Genomic DNA, 14468 nt, shown 5'->3' on the forward strand with positions numbered 1-14468 from the left:
ATTTTACATGAGTCCTCCATTTCTCATACATTGTATACTTTTTTCTTTGATAGCATCACGATAGAATGCCCTGGAGATTTTACAGACGGTGGAGTTGATGTAAGTATGAGATAAACCTTTGGAAACTGTTGATAGCAATATCTTGTGGAAATGGCAATGACAAGTGACAAAACAACTATTTTCTGTCAGAAATAAGGTTTGCTTTTGGAGAATATTTTATATATTTTATTCATTTGCATGAAAGATGGGGAAATGGTCACACATAAAGTTACATGCTCAGAAGACTCACGCAGAATGTGTAGAAATTACAACAAAATGCATATTTTCAATAATATGGCACCATACTGTTGCAGTCTTGACAATTTTAACACAACAATGCTAAAGTATTATGCCATTTCATGTATTCAAAGATTTCTTTGTTTCACAATTCCTGTCAAATATATTTTTCAGACTGATTCTGAGAGAACATTGCCGAGTAAAGTGGACTCCATTGACAGCCAAGCATCTGATATAGACCTTGATCAAAGGGTGAGTTTAACCAATATACATGTAGAATTACATCAGAAACCCTTTCAATCATACACCAATCAAATCTATCAATGCAAACAGTCACAGGATCAGAAAAAAATTAGGTCAGCCACAGAATATTAAAAAAAGAATATTAACAAAACTATGGTTGCAGTCGTACCATTGAACATCTCATTAATGGTTATCACACATAGTTTATAAAAGAACAGCAGCTACATTCATTTACATTCTGTTTTATACTTTATATCCAATTGTTCTCTTAAAATCCGGAACACAAATACTCAGGGATTTTATTGCAGTCTGTTACAGCTGGCTATTCTTTAATGTCACTTTTCCTTTTGAAATTCAGTTGACTTTTTTTCAGGTAAATCTGCATTCTGTTTGTGTAAATTTATTTCTGGCAGAGGAATGGCAGGAATAAGATGTCTTGAGTTGTCAATTATTTCCTTTCTTTGATTGTCATTAAAAAATTGTCAAATTTCAATATTCCTTAAGTTTGTCTGATTATTGATGAAATTTTTGTTTGTCAAGCAGAGACCTGGTATACTTTCGGAATGGGATATTCCATACGAGGAACTAAACATACAAGAACTGATTGGAACTGGTAGACTTGGAAAAGTATATAAGTAAGTATTTATGAAGAATGTAGATTCAGTGAGTTAACACAGAGACAGGGATGAGGGAAAGTGATACCATGAATGAAGCAACAATAATATGTTTGAGTAATTTGAATAATGACATGAGGTGCTTCCTCAGATACTCAATATCTCTGATCATTTTGAATCAGTGTTGGAACGTCTTGAAATTTCTTTGAGGCAGCTCAGTAGCAAACTCGTAATATGTCAAAGTTTCCATATCATATCAGTACAGTGGGTACATTGCTTTATTCTTTTGAACTGATACAAAATTATGAAGAAATATTTGATAATGAAAATATTTAATGCAGGAGGTAAAAATTATGAGTGAGTGCATGAATACTATGATAAACATAGTATCATGGCTTAGTGCAGTAACTACCATCAGAATCACACACTTTATTGAACAAGATTATATGATTAAATGAAGATATATTGTGATTTTCAATTTTCTCTGCAGGGGTTACTGGCATGGAGATGTTGCTATTAAGTTATTTAATGTCGATACCGACAATGAACTGCAGTGGAAGTCTTTTAAACAAGAGGTAGGTACTTGAATGGAAGGCTTTTACCTTTGGGTATTGTCAAATAGACCAATGTCACCATAATAAATGCAAATTAGTGTGTTCAATTTGCTACGCTGATTACCTCTGTTAGCCAATCATGGCATCTGTTTTATTTTGTATATGGGTAGAAACTTTGAATGCTCGTTTTGTCATCAAAACAAATTTACTATCAACTACATGTGCATTGTTGAAATGAGTAGAAAATGCTGACAACTAAGGATGTTTTAATGGCTTGAAAATTTGCAGGAAAGATAATTATATTAATGTTCATAATATAAAAAGATGTCCATTGTGCGATGGAGATGTTTGAAAATAGGTACATGTACTCATGAAAAAAGCGGGCTGTAAATGGTGTTGAGTGTGGAAATGAGCATACCAGTATATTATAAAAGGTTTATGAGTGACTGTGTTATTGTATTCATTCTGCTTGAAATATTGTCATTACTACCAGGTAAACACTCCCATTTATAACAAAGAACATAGATAAAACTTTGTCATTATAAAGTCAGTGAATATTCAATTTATATTTCCCGATGCCAAATGTAACTTGTATAATTTTGTTTCAGGTGTCAACGTTTCGGAAAACAAGACATGAAAACCTTGTATTATTCATGGGGGCATGTATGAACCCATCGCATCTAGCAATTGTCACTAGGTAAGATTAAATGGAAACTTTGGGGGAAAAAACATGGAAGTTTTCACCATGAGACAATAACTGTAGGCAAAGATATGGTTTCAGTAATGTGAATTAAATGATGTTACATGGTTTGAAGACCCAATCATAATATATCCCAGTTATTTCCCATTGTATTGTTGGATCACAACACAGGTAAATACGGATGAAAGGGTTGGTATGTTTATCTGGTCCTGTCAATTAAATTTAAGACTGATGTAAGTTCAGTTCATGAAGACGTGTTTTGTTTTGTCTTTCAGTCTATGTAAAGGCAGTACCTTGTATTCACAAATTCATATATGGAAAGAGACTTTTCTTTTACATAAAAGTGTTCTTATTGCCACACAAATAGCACAGGTATGTAAAACTTTCATAGATTCTTCACTTTGATGAAAATGCTATACGTATTCCAACCAACTGTAGTAGTTGTCAGCAAATGTGCAATTAAAGTTGAAATCATTTGAAGTTTGTGCTATCCATTTTGTAGTCATCCTGCCCTAGAACAGTGTAACTGTCTGTAACATAGAATTCATGTTCATAATGGAAATTTACCTGTACAGATGTTATTTGAGAGAGTGGAATTACAGAGTCAGTTTGCAGTTTTTCAGAAACTTTCCCTGTACATAAAAATGTTCCTCTTCCTACACAAATAGCACAGTTATGAAGTACCTGTAGTTGTCAGCCAAAGAATGCTGTAAACTGACTATTGAAAATTAGAAATTTCAAAAGAGGACATATTGCAAGTGACAAAATGTTAGTTCCACTATAAAGATTTATATGATGATTATTTCCAATTTTCGAATTGTCAAATTCACTTGCCGTGTGTGTGCGAATATTTGTAGTTATCAAGTTTGCCCATGAGTAGACAAAGTACTGATATCTCTGTTTCATAGTTTCCACCATATGCTTTGCTTGCTTCACAGGGTATGGGGTATCTCCATGCAAGGGGCATTGTACATAAAGATTTAAAATCCAAGAATATTTTCTTGGAAACAAGAGATAAAGCAGTCATTACAGATTTTGGTTTATTTAGTGTTACAAAGTCATCTGAAAATGACAGGTAAGGTTCTACTTTCAAAACAATTCCTTTTCCAGGCATAATATTGAGAAAGTAAAATCATATGAAACAGCAAAATCATTGCTCTACTACATTTAAGTTTCAGAAGTCTTCCAACAATGGCAAATGTTTTGTTCAAAAAGTCAAATCTCTGTTTTGAGAGTTAGGATATAGACTTTATTCCTTCCTAAACGCTAAAGTCATTGAACACCAAATTCAACAAATTTCCATTTTGAGTTTAAAATACTTGGATCTTAAGTTTGTGAATGTCTAAAATTACAAAATGTGAACCATACACAGTCTGACTCCTGATTTGGGGGAATACTATCATGCATTTACTATGTTTGTAACATAACATCACTACAGTTACGACACTTTTCAGTGGAAGCCATGATCATGGTATGCAATAAAAATATTTGGGCAAGTGCAAACAAAGGAAAAATACCAGATAGACAAAAGTATAAACTTAAATATTTGTGTTTTCAGTGTGCTTGCAGTACACTGAAATCCAGCAACCCAGACTACTGTAGAATAAGGCACCAAGGTGTTACATCAACTATGGCATTCTTGGCAGAGTGATATTCCCATCAAACAAAATCAATAATGCCACATAGTTGCCATACTTTAATCTGAGTTACATAAAAGAAATACTTCATGATTGTCCTCATGACAATACTGTAATAAATTTTACAAATTCCATGATTCAGTTCAGTAGCAGTCTTTACCCATGCATAACTTCCAAGTCACAAATACCGATAGCATTTGGTGATACTCTCCTAGAAATGTCATTTACGTTTTGTAGCCCAACATTTCTTGTTTAATTGTTTACTAACTTGAATACAGTCTGGAGTGTATTATTGTGTAGGAATAATGTGTGTCCAGGCTTGTCCAATCTTGGCTGTCATCACCTTTCTTGTTTTCTAAATAAACTTACATACTAAAACATTCTCAAAATTTTGACTATGTAAAGCAATCAATATTAATTGTTTTATCTGTAAAATTGCAAAAACGAAGTTTACTTCCAAACTCATTTCTTTGGACATCCCTGTGTATGTGTGTCAGACTTGTCCATCAGTTAAACTTTCAAAGAGTTTTCTCAGTAGAATTCAAGACATTCACGTCAATGATTTTGCTTTATTCAATGTTTTGACCAAAAAAAATTGATAATTTGTGTGATGTTTGCAGGGGTGGTGATTCTATACGAATTCCAGAAGGTTGGCTATGTTACCTAGCACCAGAGTTAATTACCTCATTAAAAATAACTGAGCTTGGGCTAGATAACCAACTCCCCTTCTCCAAGGCATCAGACGTTTATGCCTATGGGTAAGTGTCAGGTCAAAGGTCATTCTCTTTATTGTTGTAGATTACCCTTTATGAAACAGTTATGCTACTGTCAAGATTCTGCACTGTGTACTAAACTTTAATTGTAGCAGGGAGACATGTTACAAACAAACTGAAGATTGCTCCATATTCAGTGGTGTCATGTTCAATACAATTAATTTTCACTTAAAATACTAAACATTGATTCGCAATCTTAAATATTTATCAGATAATTATTTTGACATCAATTTGTATGTAAGTTCAGTTTTACTCTGTAGAAGATACAGTACAAAGTGATAAGGAGTGGAATCTTGCATCTAATCAGCACCACTATTTTAATAACAAAAAGGCTCTTTCTGTTTGCTTTCATCAAATTTTAGCACAATATGGTATGAACTTCTAGCTGGAGAGTGGACTTTCAATAACCAACCGGTAGAGTCTATTATTTGGAAGGTAGGAAAGGGTATCAAGCAATCACTTGGTCATCTTCAAGCATCAAGAGACGTTAAGGTATGTACCCATGGAAACGTTTCGTATCTACTTTGATAGGATCCTTAGTGGAAAATAACACAGTTATAATACTCCAATCTCACCAAAGACAATGCCTGGCAGTTTCCTGTGGTATTTACTTGGATGTGATAAAATTAAATCAAATATATTCATTATCATGATATGCAGCAAATCAGGGGAGTTCTGGAATTTGAAGTTTGAGATTGAAAAGGGAGATCAAACTTCTAAATATACAATGATCAATCTGTAATCTTTCCGTGAACTACCTTAAGACTATTCCACTAAAACTTTGTCATGATGTGTGAAAGCTTGTACTACATTGAATGTTTGTATGTCTGACTAAATGTTGACCTTATATCCTTTGTCAGGATATTCTGATGATGTGTTGGAGTTACAAACCAGAATCCAGACCAACGTTTAGTGAACTGATGAAGACCCTAGATCGGTTACCAAAGAAACGGCTTACAAGGAGTCCCTCGCATCCGTTGCATCTGTCAAGATCAGCAGAATCTGTTTTATGATAGTAACTGATGATGCATTTGGTGTAACAATGACACTAGGCCATTTCCCATCCATGCTGGAAATACACTTCAAAAATAGAAAATAGTTGAGCACAATCTGTGTTGACTTCGCCACATGCCAAACATCTTGAGAATATAAAAGTTGTGTAGGATAAACATGAATCTTTGGTCATTGTTACAATACAAGCCAAAGTCAAAGATACTATGATGTGGAATTAATGAAGCATCAAATAGACTTTCACAAAGGGCGCCCTCTTTAGTCACTTCACATTAGAGTGGATTCACTTTTGGTTGAATACACATATGTAAATTAAAGCAGCCTGCTGTAACTTTTAAGTTTCATTTGAGAAAATTACTTCATTTTGCATTAATCATACTTTTACTTTTATGCAACTTGAAATGGCTTCAAACTGAACATCAAGTCTGTGTCCAAAATTGACAAGCAGCCTGGTAGGTCCAGTACCAAACAAAATTTCATGTCATGGTCTGTCATTCAGCTATGATGATGACTGAATCAGAAATTGTGAATGACCAAAAATTTGATACTTTTTGATTGTTTTTAAAAGCATCAGGTTATCATTTTTATATCATGAAAAGGAGATGACCTTAATTTTTTCTTTAAGTATTGCAGTGTTTTGTAAAACCCAACATTACATCATGTTTTGAATTTTCAATGTTGATTTTACCCCAATATGAATTTAAAAAAAAAAGAAATTTGATGCTACCCATGGAAGTTTGTATCATGATTCTGAAATGAAGATGGAATGTTGCTATGGACCTATCCATCTAAAATTTCAGTAGTTTTAAAGTGAAGAAATTGTGACTCACTCATTGTATGAGGTCAAACAATTGAAGGGACTTGGCTTTCTCAAAGCAACAGTGATTGTGCTGCAGTACCTGTGCTGTCCATGTGTTATGATGGTAGCTGTATTTCTGGCATTGGGAAATGGACTAAAGATGTGAGATGTGGGGGCAAAAGACTCCATCAGAGACAAAAGTCTTACAACTTTTTTTTACATTTACACTGCGTAGTGTTGGTAGATCCTAGGATTTGGCAGATTTTCAGAACAGTATATCAAATATTACTGCTTGATTTGGGTCCTCTCATCTCCTACAATTATGCTTATAAACTTCAAAAGCTGTCATTTTTTTTGCCCATTGGGTGGTATATAACATTGTACTGAGAAAGTGCCTGTTGTTTATTTTCATTTCACAAGATTTTGTTGCAGTACACAGATTGCATAGCATTACACAATGAATCATAAACCACTGCATTGTCACGTATGACTCTAATGTGAAAGTGAAAATAAACATTACCCTAATTGACTTTATTATATCATGCATTACCGTATCCTTTGGAAATCTTCAGACATTTGTCAAATTTGCTAAATCACTGCATTGTGGAAAATCTTTCAAGAATTTGCTGCTCTACTCATCACCAGCCCTACAATGTTGTCAATGTTGCCTTTTATTGTTTCTCATTGTGTCATTTTTACTGGCAAGCTGACATACAACATGTAGGTATCAGGCAATATGTCACAGTCATTGTAATTTATATATACACATGATTGTTTATACTTTCAAATTCACAGTTCAGTTTGACTACTACAAAAAGTAACAGAAGAGTGTTTTAATTGCCTTACAGGATTAAGTTGCAGAGTAAGACCATCTAATGTTGAATGTGCTATATCAACATCTGCCAAAGAAGCTGCAAAATTACTCTCAGTGTCTCTGAGGGGTCTTGTATAATTAACCTGTTCACCCCAATTCCCTGTAAACAGGTCCACAATCACCATTGATAACAATGGGTTTGGGCCAAACCATGGTGGTGAAAGGGTTAAAAGACATGCATGGAAAATGTAACTCAGTGTTTAGGGGAGGGGCTTAAACTTTATTTGGATCAACATCTGCACGTTCATGTTAAAATTTGATTTGTAATCAGGCAGGGTTCTATGTCAAGTGACTGTATCACATATTGAACAGATTGCAATGAGTTCCATTCATGATTTTGTCATTGAATTTTGACTCATCCACAATTTTTAGGGGAGAGATTTGATGTCAAATGCAATTATTTTGTTTGTTTTGCACGTGTTTTAATTATCCTTGGTCACAAAGCTACTTGTACTGCATGCATTTTTGCAATATGGCTGATTCATCTGCAACTTGCATTGCATAACAAAGACAATTGTACATAAGTTGCTTTCTGTACCAAAAATTTTCAAACTTTTGTACAACCATTTTGCCATTGTAATTACATTTCCTTCTTAGAAATTGCTTTTCACATCATTTTACAACACAGACATTCATCTGTCAGACAAGTTCATCTGTAAACAGTTACTTTTTAGCAATTGTTACACTGCCATTTCTCACCAAAAATTGACATTTCTGATTCCAGATGACTGAGGATTTCCCGCTTTATGAGTGAATTCAGCCTTCACATTACAACCACTCCTACGCAGTGTAGATTAAAAATTGCTGCACAAGTGTCACTTGTATATGCACAAGATTTACTGAGAAATTTGAGTTTATTACCACACTAGAAGTACATAAACATGAAATGTTTACACCAGAATGACATCCAACCCTAGTACATGTCAAGATTCAGAAACTACCATATGATATAGTCATGCAAAAACTGTGTACAATTTACTTAATAACTTAACCATTTGTTAATTTATTGTTATATCTGCCATGTCAAACCTTTACTTTACTTTTTTCCCTGGGGAGTGATACTTTTTACAAATTTTTATTTTATTAGTTAGTATCATGATATTGCACTCTTTGTATTTATTGACAAGTTGCTGTAGCAACAGATTGGAATGCAGACTAAGGTTCATATTCTTCCAATATCTCAACTATTTCACATTGTGTGTTATGTCATGTGTGCTTCATGCTTGGGTCCATTTTCCGTTCTTCTTCAATGTGTTTTCTTTTCCTTTCTATGCCCCACTTTCTACATACACAAGTAGACATACTCTTGAATGAATCTAAATTTTCAGCCAAGTTCAGAATGTAGCAATGTTAGTTTTTAACCTTAGTAAACTTGTACCGTTGCTGGCAATGAAGATAGCTGTGTTTGATGTGGTTTGATGTTTTACATCCTGGTTTCTCAGATCTTGAATTGCCTACTCCTGATGTCAGAGGAAAATGGCAGACTTTTGAAGAAACTTTTATATTGTAAATGTCATCCATTATCAAATTGGAAAGTGCTAGAAATGATTGAGTCAGCAAATGTTGCAAGCTTTTAAAAAGTATTTATAAATAACATTACTATTTACACTGAGTGTAGTAAATGTAAATTAGTATAAATAATAGCAAAAAGACATTAATATTTATATTAATTTACATTTATAAAGATAAGAAACTCTGTAATGAAAGTAGGTATGGGGCTGTCATATGTAAAATCTGTTAAGTTAAATAGTAGACAACAAGTCCTCAAGTTCATTCAACGGCAAATAGCGAGCAGTATCTTTTCACACACGTTCCTTTCCTCCTCTGTATTTATTGTACGAAAGATTTATGATCTGTGATCCAAGCCAGAAAGCTGAAGAGCGCCCTCTTTAGGATTCTAGGATGTAAAAATTAGCAATGCCAACATCTTACGACTTTGACACCAGCATTTTGCAGACTGTAGGATGTACTTAAGAAATACAACAAGAAATATGTCTGTGTCCGTTTTCAATTTATTTGAAATGAAACACAAATATCTCTTGTCATGTTAGGTCACAAGCATTTAGGAACAAACCGTCTTTTCAATTTCAATATTTGATACAATGCTATTTTACTTGATCTGTGACATTAATCCTTTTTAAGTTATGATAATGTCAGTAGGTTACCCCATAACCTCTTGGGCAACGTCATTAGCCAACATCTACAAATTGATATTTTTTTATTTACGAGAGTGAGAAACATGCAAAGGATTGCATAGATAAATTTGTATATTATATGTTGCATAAAAACCATGCTATAAATATTGTCTGTATATTCTGAAATCTGTTTTTTTAAAAGCTACTTAATTATGAAGAAAAAATAAGAGAATCATGCTTCCAAAAATTCCTCTTCTGAAGAGCATATTTTCTTCATAGAAAGGATTTTTTTAATATTTGACTCAGTCTGCTTGAGACTGATGCAAGCACTCACAAATTATCAGCTATGATTTCAAACAATTGTTGTGGTGATTGACTGAGCTCTCACGTAAGTCCTACAGGGATTTGTATAAAAAGGTAAACTATGCTTTTAAATATTCACAGAATTCTGACATTACATCTTGTATGATAATATAGGGAGAGTTTTAAAGTCTTAATGTTTTTAGTTCTTTTTAAATGTTCAGCAGTTTTGTCTACTGAAACCCGGGTTCTTTGATTCCTTTACAAATTGTGTTCTTTGTTTTGAATTGCCAAGAAAGCTTTTAAAATAGCTTACTATTTTTTCTCTCTAATATTATTTTGACTTGTAAATATATTGTATATGACCCATTGCAATATCTCTATGTGAATGGTAATATATTGTCGGGCGAGTGGAAAACCATGTTGTCTCTTGTCTTATATTTCATTTCTCTACATGCAGTTAGGTGTGCAATGATACAAAGGTAAAATATTGTTATTTTCAGTATGTTGTAGGTAACAGTGAATAGATAAGAAATATTATGAGAACTTGTTTTCCCAATCTTACATTTTGAGATAGGTGGTACAGAAACAGACCTTACCCTTTGATTGTCACACTGCTCTATGACAAATTTCAACCCTGAAATGTACAGCAAGCTGATTAAGACTGATGCATTGCCATTTCATGCAGCCCAGTTTTAAAAATTTCCTTTACAAATGACTTTTAGATGGTTTGAAAAAAGTGTGATGCTGACCAAGCAATGAATTTATATAATGATCTATTTATAAAAAGCATTAAGAAACACTGAGTCGGCATTTTTTCAGGTCCCTAAAAGGCCTTGTGAGGCGAGGAAAAAAAAATATCTGTTCAACGGGCCCGACCGACCCATATTGGACCACTCCACATTTTCTTTTTTTTTCCAAAATCTCTACGAATCTGAAGAAACGCGGAGATGTTATTCAGTGAACATCTGTCTGTAAGATGAATGACCTTCACATTTTCGATGACATTGACTTGAGTGAGATTGATACAGGCTATGATTTGAAGAGTAAAGGTGGAAGCGCATCACAAACATTTGGTCAAGGTGAAGAGCAGGGTTAATACGCCGTGGAAAATAAACCATTACGCAACGTGTTCCGTATAGCTTAGACACTCTGTACTGTATTGTTTCATCGGCGTTTATTTCACGTCCGAGTGGTTGTACAGTCTATATTTTCTAGTGTTCCTATTTTCAGTGTTCCTTGAAAATTCTTTATTGTTTTTTGAGTCATCACTCGTTCTGATTTTCGTCATGGCTTTCTCCTATCGAATGTGTGGTTTTAAGCAGCAGTTCTCACTGCAGGACGGACATGATTTGTGTTTCCGTTGTCGAGAATGCACAAGGAGTCAACCTTGTGACATTTGTTTGACTTGGACACATGACGAATGGTCTAAATTTCGCTCCCTCGCTCGACGACATCAACCCGGACATCCCCGGGGCTGACCCGTCAGTTTCTGAGTCGCGAGTTTTGGTTGGAATGCACCGTGCTCATATGGCTGGTGACACCAACACAGAAATTAGCTCCGTTAGATTCAGGTGCCGCCAATGAAGCAAAAAGGTGTTCGTGCTAAGTTTTTCAGCGGGCAGGCAGATTTCAAAACTAATCAGCGGGCGGGGAGAAAATATCGATATTTACTGTGGGCGGGGAAGAAATTTCATTACTTAATTTCAGCGGGCGGGGAGAAAATTTTTGACAGTGGGCACCGGAAAATACGTAGAGGGAGGAGAAAGCGGCGTGCTTAATAGAACCTAACTTAGAGGGGAGCAATGTTCCAAGGTATACTGCTAACTGCTTGCATGGTTTTGTGTTGATCTAGGTTGCATGGTGGGCATCTAGTTGGCAATGGGGAATTTCAGTAGTAGGGAGAGGGCAGCGGGGAGCTTGAATTGTTGTGGGGAGTGGGGAGCGGGCAGACTGTAGATACCGGAGGGCAGTGGGCATCAGAATTCAGTGGGAAGGCACATTTTCACAGTATACCAGTGGGAGGGCAGTTACGAACAGCTCTCACTTTCCCCTCCAAGTTTTAGGTCAGGGTCAAAAATAAGAAAAATCGGTATATCAGCCTTCAAAACAGGTTTTGTGATGATTTTGAGAAATTCATGAAATTTACCAGTTGGCGGCACCTGTAGATTGACCTGTAGAAGTGAAGGCAAAGAAGCTGTTCTGAGACAACCAACCCATGTCAACAAAAAATTGAAAAAATCATGAATGTACTAAACAACATATCCAGTATATGTTATGAGACTAAGAAAAGCATGAAACACACAAAAAGTGTTTATATTATATGTTCTGTTTAAGAAAAACCAAAAAAAAAAAAAAAAAAAAAAAAAAAAAAAAAAAAAATCCGACCTACCTACCCAACTTTGAAGTCATCCCGCCCGTTGAACAGCTTTTTTTTTTTTTTTGGCCTGAAGAAAAAATATCAATTTTATCTTGAAATCAATCACAGTGACACTACTTCACAATTACTTCTCAGTCTGAGTCCTTTGTTAAATTTCAAGAAATGATAATATAGCAAGGATGTTTTCTTGCATTTGTACTTGTAAACCTATAGAATTAGCTGATACCGTACTACTTATCAGTAATTCCATAGGGCAACAGACAGAATTATAGAGAACTATCTAGATGCAACACATCTTCCAGCCAACTCCTATACCAACAAATGCTCTCACAAAACACACACTTCACATTATAGTAAATTTCCAAACAATGTAAGACTTAGATTAGTTATATATTCCATGAGATTAAATTCTGAAGTAGCCTTGCTTGAGTTCTACCTCTGACAATCTACAGTGAAGTCAGCTACAGTCATTGTACCGTAATTGGAGTATCTGGTTGATCTTCACCATCATTAAAATCAAAGTGTGCAGATTCCAAATGATGACTTAATTCAGATTTTTTAAATTAAAATTAAATTCACCTTTTATATTTCGTAAGCAGTTTTCCAGCTGTTTGGTCAAAAGTCACTTGCTTGACCGTTTTCAAATATGATTATTTTTGTGGAAGTATCACAGAAACATGTACACATCAGCTGCTATGTCACTGCTAGGTTACACTGTACTTCAATATTTGGCCGAACACCAACCAAGGAGTAATGAACTGTGTCAACAGCATTTTTTGTGACTTAATGTTTGCTTATCAAGGGATAATATTATCTTGGCAGAACTCAAGGACACACACAAAACAATGATAGTCAAGGGATAATATTATCCTTGGCAGAACTCAAGGACACACACAAAACAATGATAGTCAAGGGATAATATTAGCCTTGGCAGAACTCAAGGACACACACAAAACAATGATAGTCAAGGGATAATATTATCCTTGGCAGAACTCAAGGACACACACAAAACAATGATAGTCAAGGGATAATATAATCCTTGGCAGAACTCAAGGACACACACAAAACAATGATAGTCAAGGGATAATATTAGCCTTGGCAGAACTCAAGGACACACACAAAACAATGATAGTCAAGGGATAATATTAGCCTTGGCAGAACTCAAGGACACACACAAAACAATGATAGTCAAGGGATAATATTGTCCTTGGCAGAACTCAAGGACACACACAAAACAATGATAGTCAAGGGATAATATTGTCCTTGGCAGAACTCAAGGACACACACAAAACAATGATAGTCAAGGGATAATATTGTCCTTGGCAGAACTCAAGGACACACACAAAACAATGATAGTCAAGGGATAATATTATCCTTGGCAGAACTCAAGGACACACACAAAACAATGATAGTCAAGGGATGATATTATCCTTGACAGAACTCAAGGACACACACAAAACAATGATAGTCAAGGGATGATATTATCCTTGGCAGAACTCAAGGACACACACAAAACAATGATAGTCAAGGGATGATATTATCCTTGACAGAACTCAAGGACACACACAAAACAATGATAGTCAAGGGATGATATTATCCTTGACAGAACTCAAGGACACACACAAAACAATGATAGTCAAGGGATAATATAATCCTTGGCAGAACTCAAGGACACACACAAAAACAATGATAGTCAAGGGATAATATTATCCTTGACAGAACTCAAGGACACACACAAAACAATGATAGTCAAGGGATAATATTATCCTTGGCTGAACTCAAGGACACACACAAAACAATGATAGTCAAGGGATGATATTATCCTTGACAGAACTCAAGGACACACACAAAACAATGATAGTCAAGGATAATATTATCCTTGGCAGAACTCAAGGACACACACAAAACAATGATAGTCAAGGGATAATATAAGGGATAATATTATCCTTGGCTGAACTCAAGGACACACACAAAACATGATAGTCAAGGGATAATATTATCCTTGGCTGAACTCAAGGACACACACAAAACAATGATAGTCAAGGGATAATATAATCCTTGGCAGAACTCAAGGACACACACAAAACAATGATAGTCAAGGGATAATATAATCCTTGGCTGAACTCAAGGACACACACAAAACAATGATAGTCAAGGGATAATATTATCCTT

At 34.9% G+C, this 14468-nt stretch overlaps 1 protein-coding gene across 3 annotated transcripts in view; it reads left to right on the forward strand.

Moving 5' to 3' along the window:
- The window catches only part of LOC139145831 (kinase suppressor of Ras 2-like), a 38588-nt gene extending 28254 nt beyond the window's left edge, over positions 1–10334 (forward strand). For 2 of the 3 annotated variants that reach the window (XM_070717241.1, XM_070717243.1), the window contains 10 exons: positions 54–99; positions 451–528; positions 1063–1154; positions 1624–1708; positions 2296–2384; positions 2663–2759; positions 3326–3462; positions 4645–4782; positions 5160–5289; positions 5658–10334. In XM_070717241.1, the coding sequence (XP_070573342.1) occupies positions 54–99; positions 451–528; positions 1063–1154; positions 1624–1708; positions 2296–2384; positions 2663–2759; positions 3326–3462; positions 4645–4782; positions 5160–5289; positions 5658–5810 (1045 nt within the window). In that variant the 3' untranslated portion in view covers positions 5811–10334. The remainder of the gene's footprint in view (positions 1–53; positions 100–450; positions 529–1062; positions 1155–1623; positions 1709–2295; positions 2385–2662; positions 2760–3325; positions 3463–4644; positions 4783–5159; positions 5290–5657) is intronic. The other variant, XR_011555031.1, reaches the window with a different exon arrangement.
- The last annotated feature ends 4134 nt before the right edge of the window (positions 10335–14468 follow it).

Source organism: Ptychodera flava, chromosome 12 (assembly GCF_041260155.1).
Source record: "Ptychodera flava strain L36383 chromosome 12, AS_Pfla_20210202, whole genome shotgun sequence".
Taxonomy (NCBI): domain Eukaryota; kingdom Metazoa; phylum Hemichordata; class Enteropneusta; family Ptychoderidae; genus Ptychodera; species Ptychodera flava.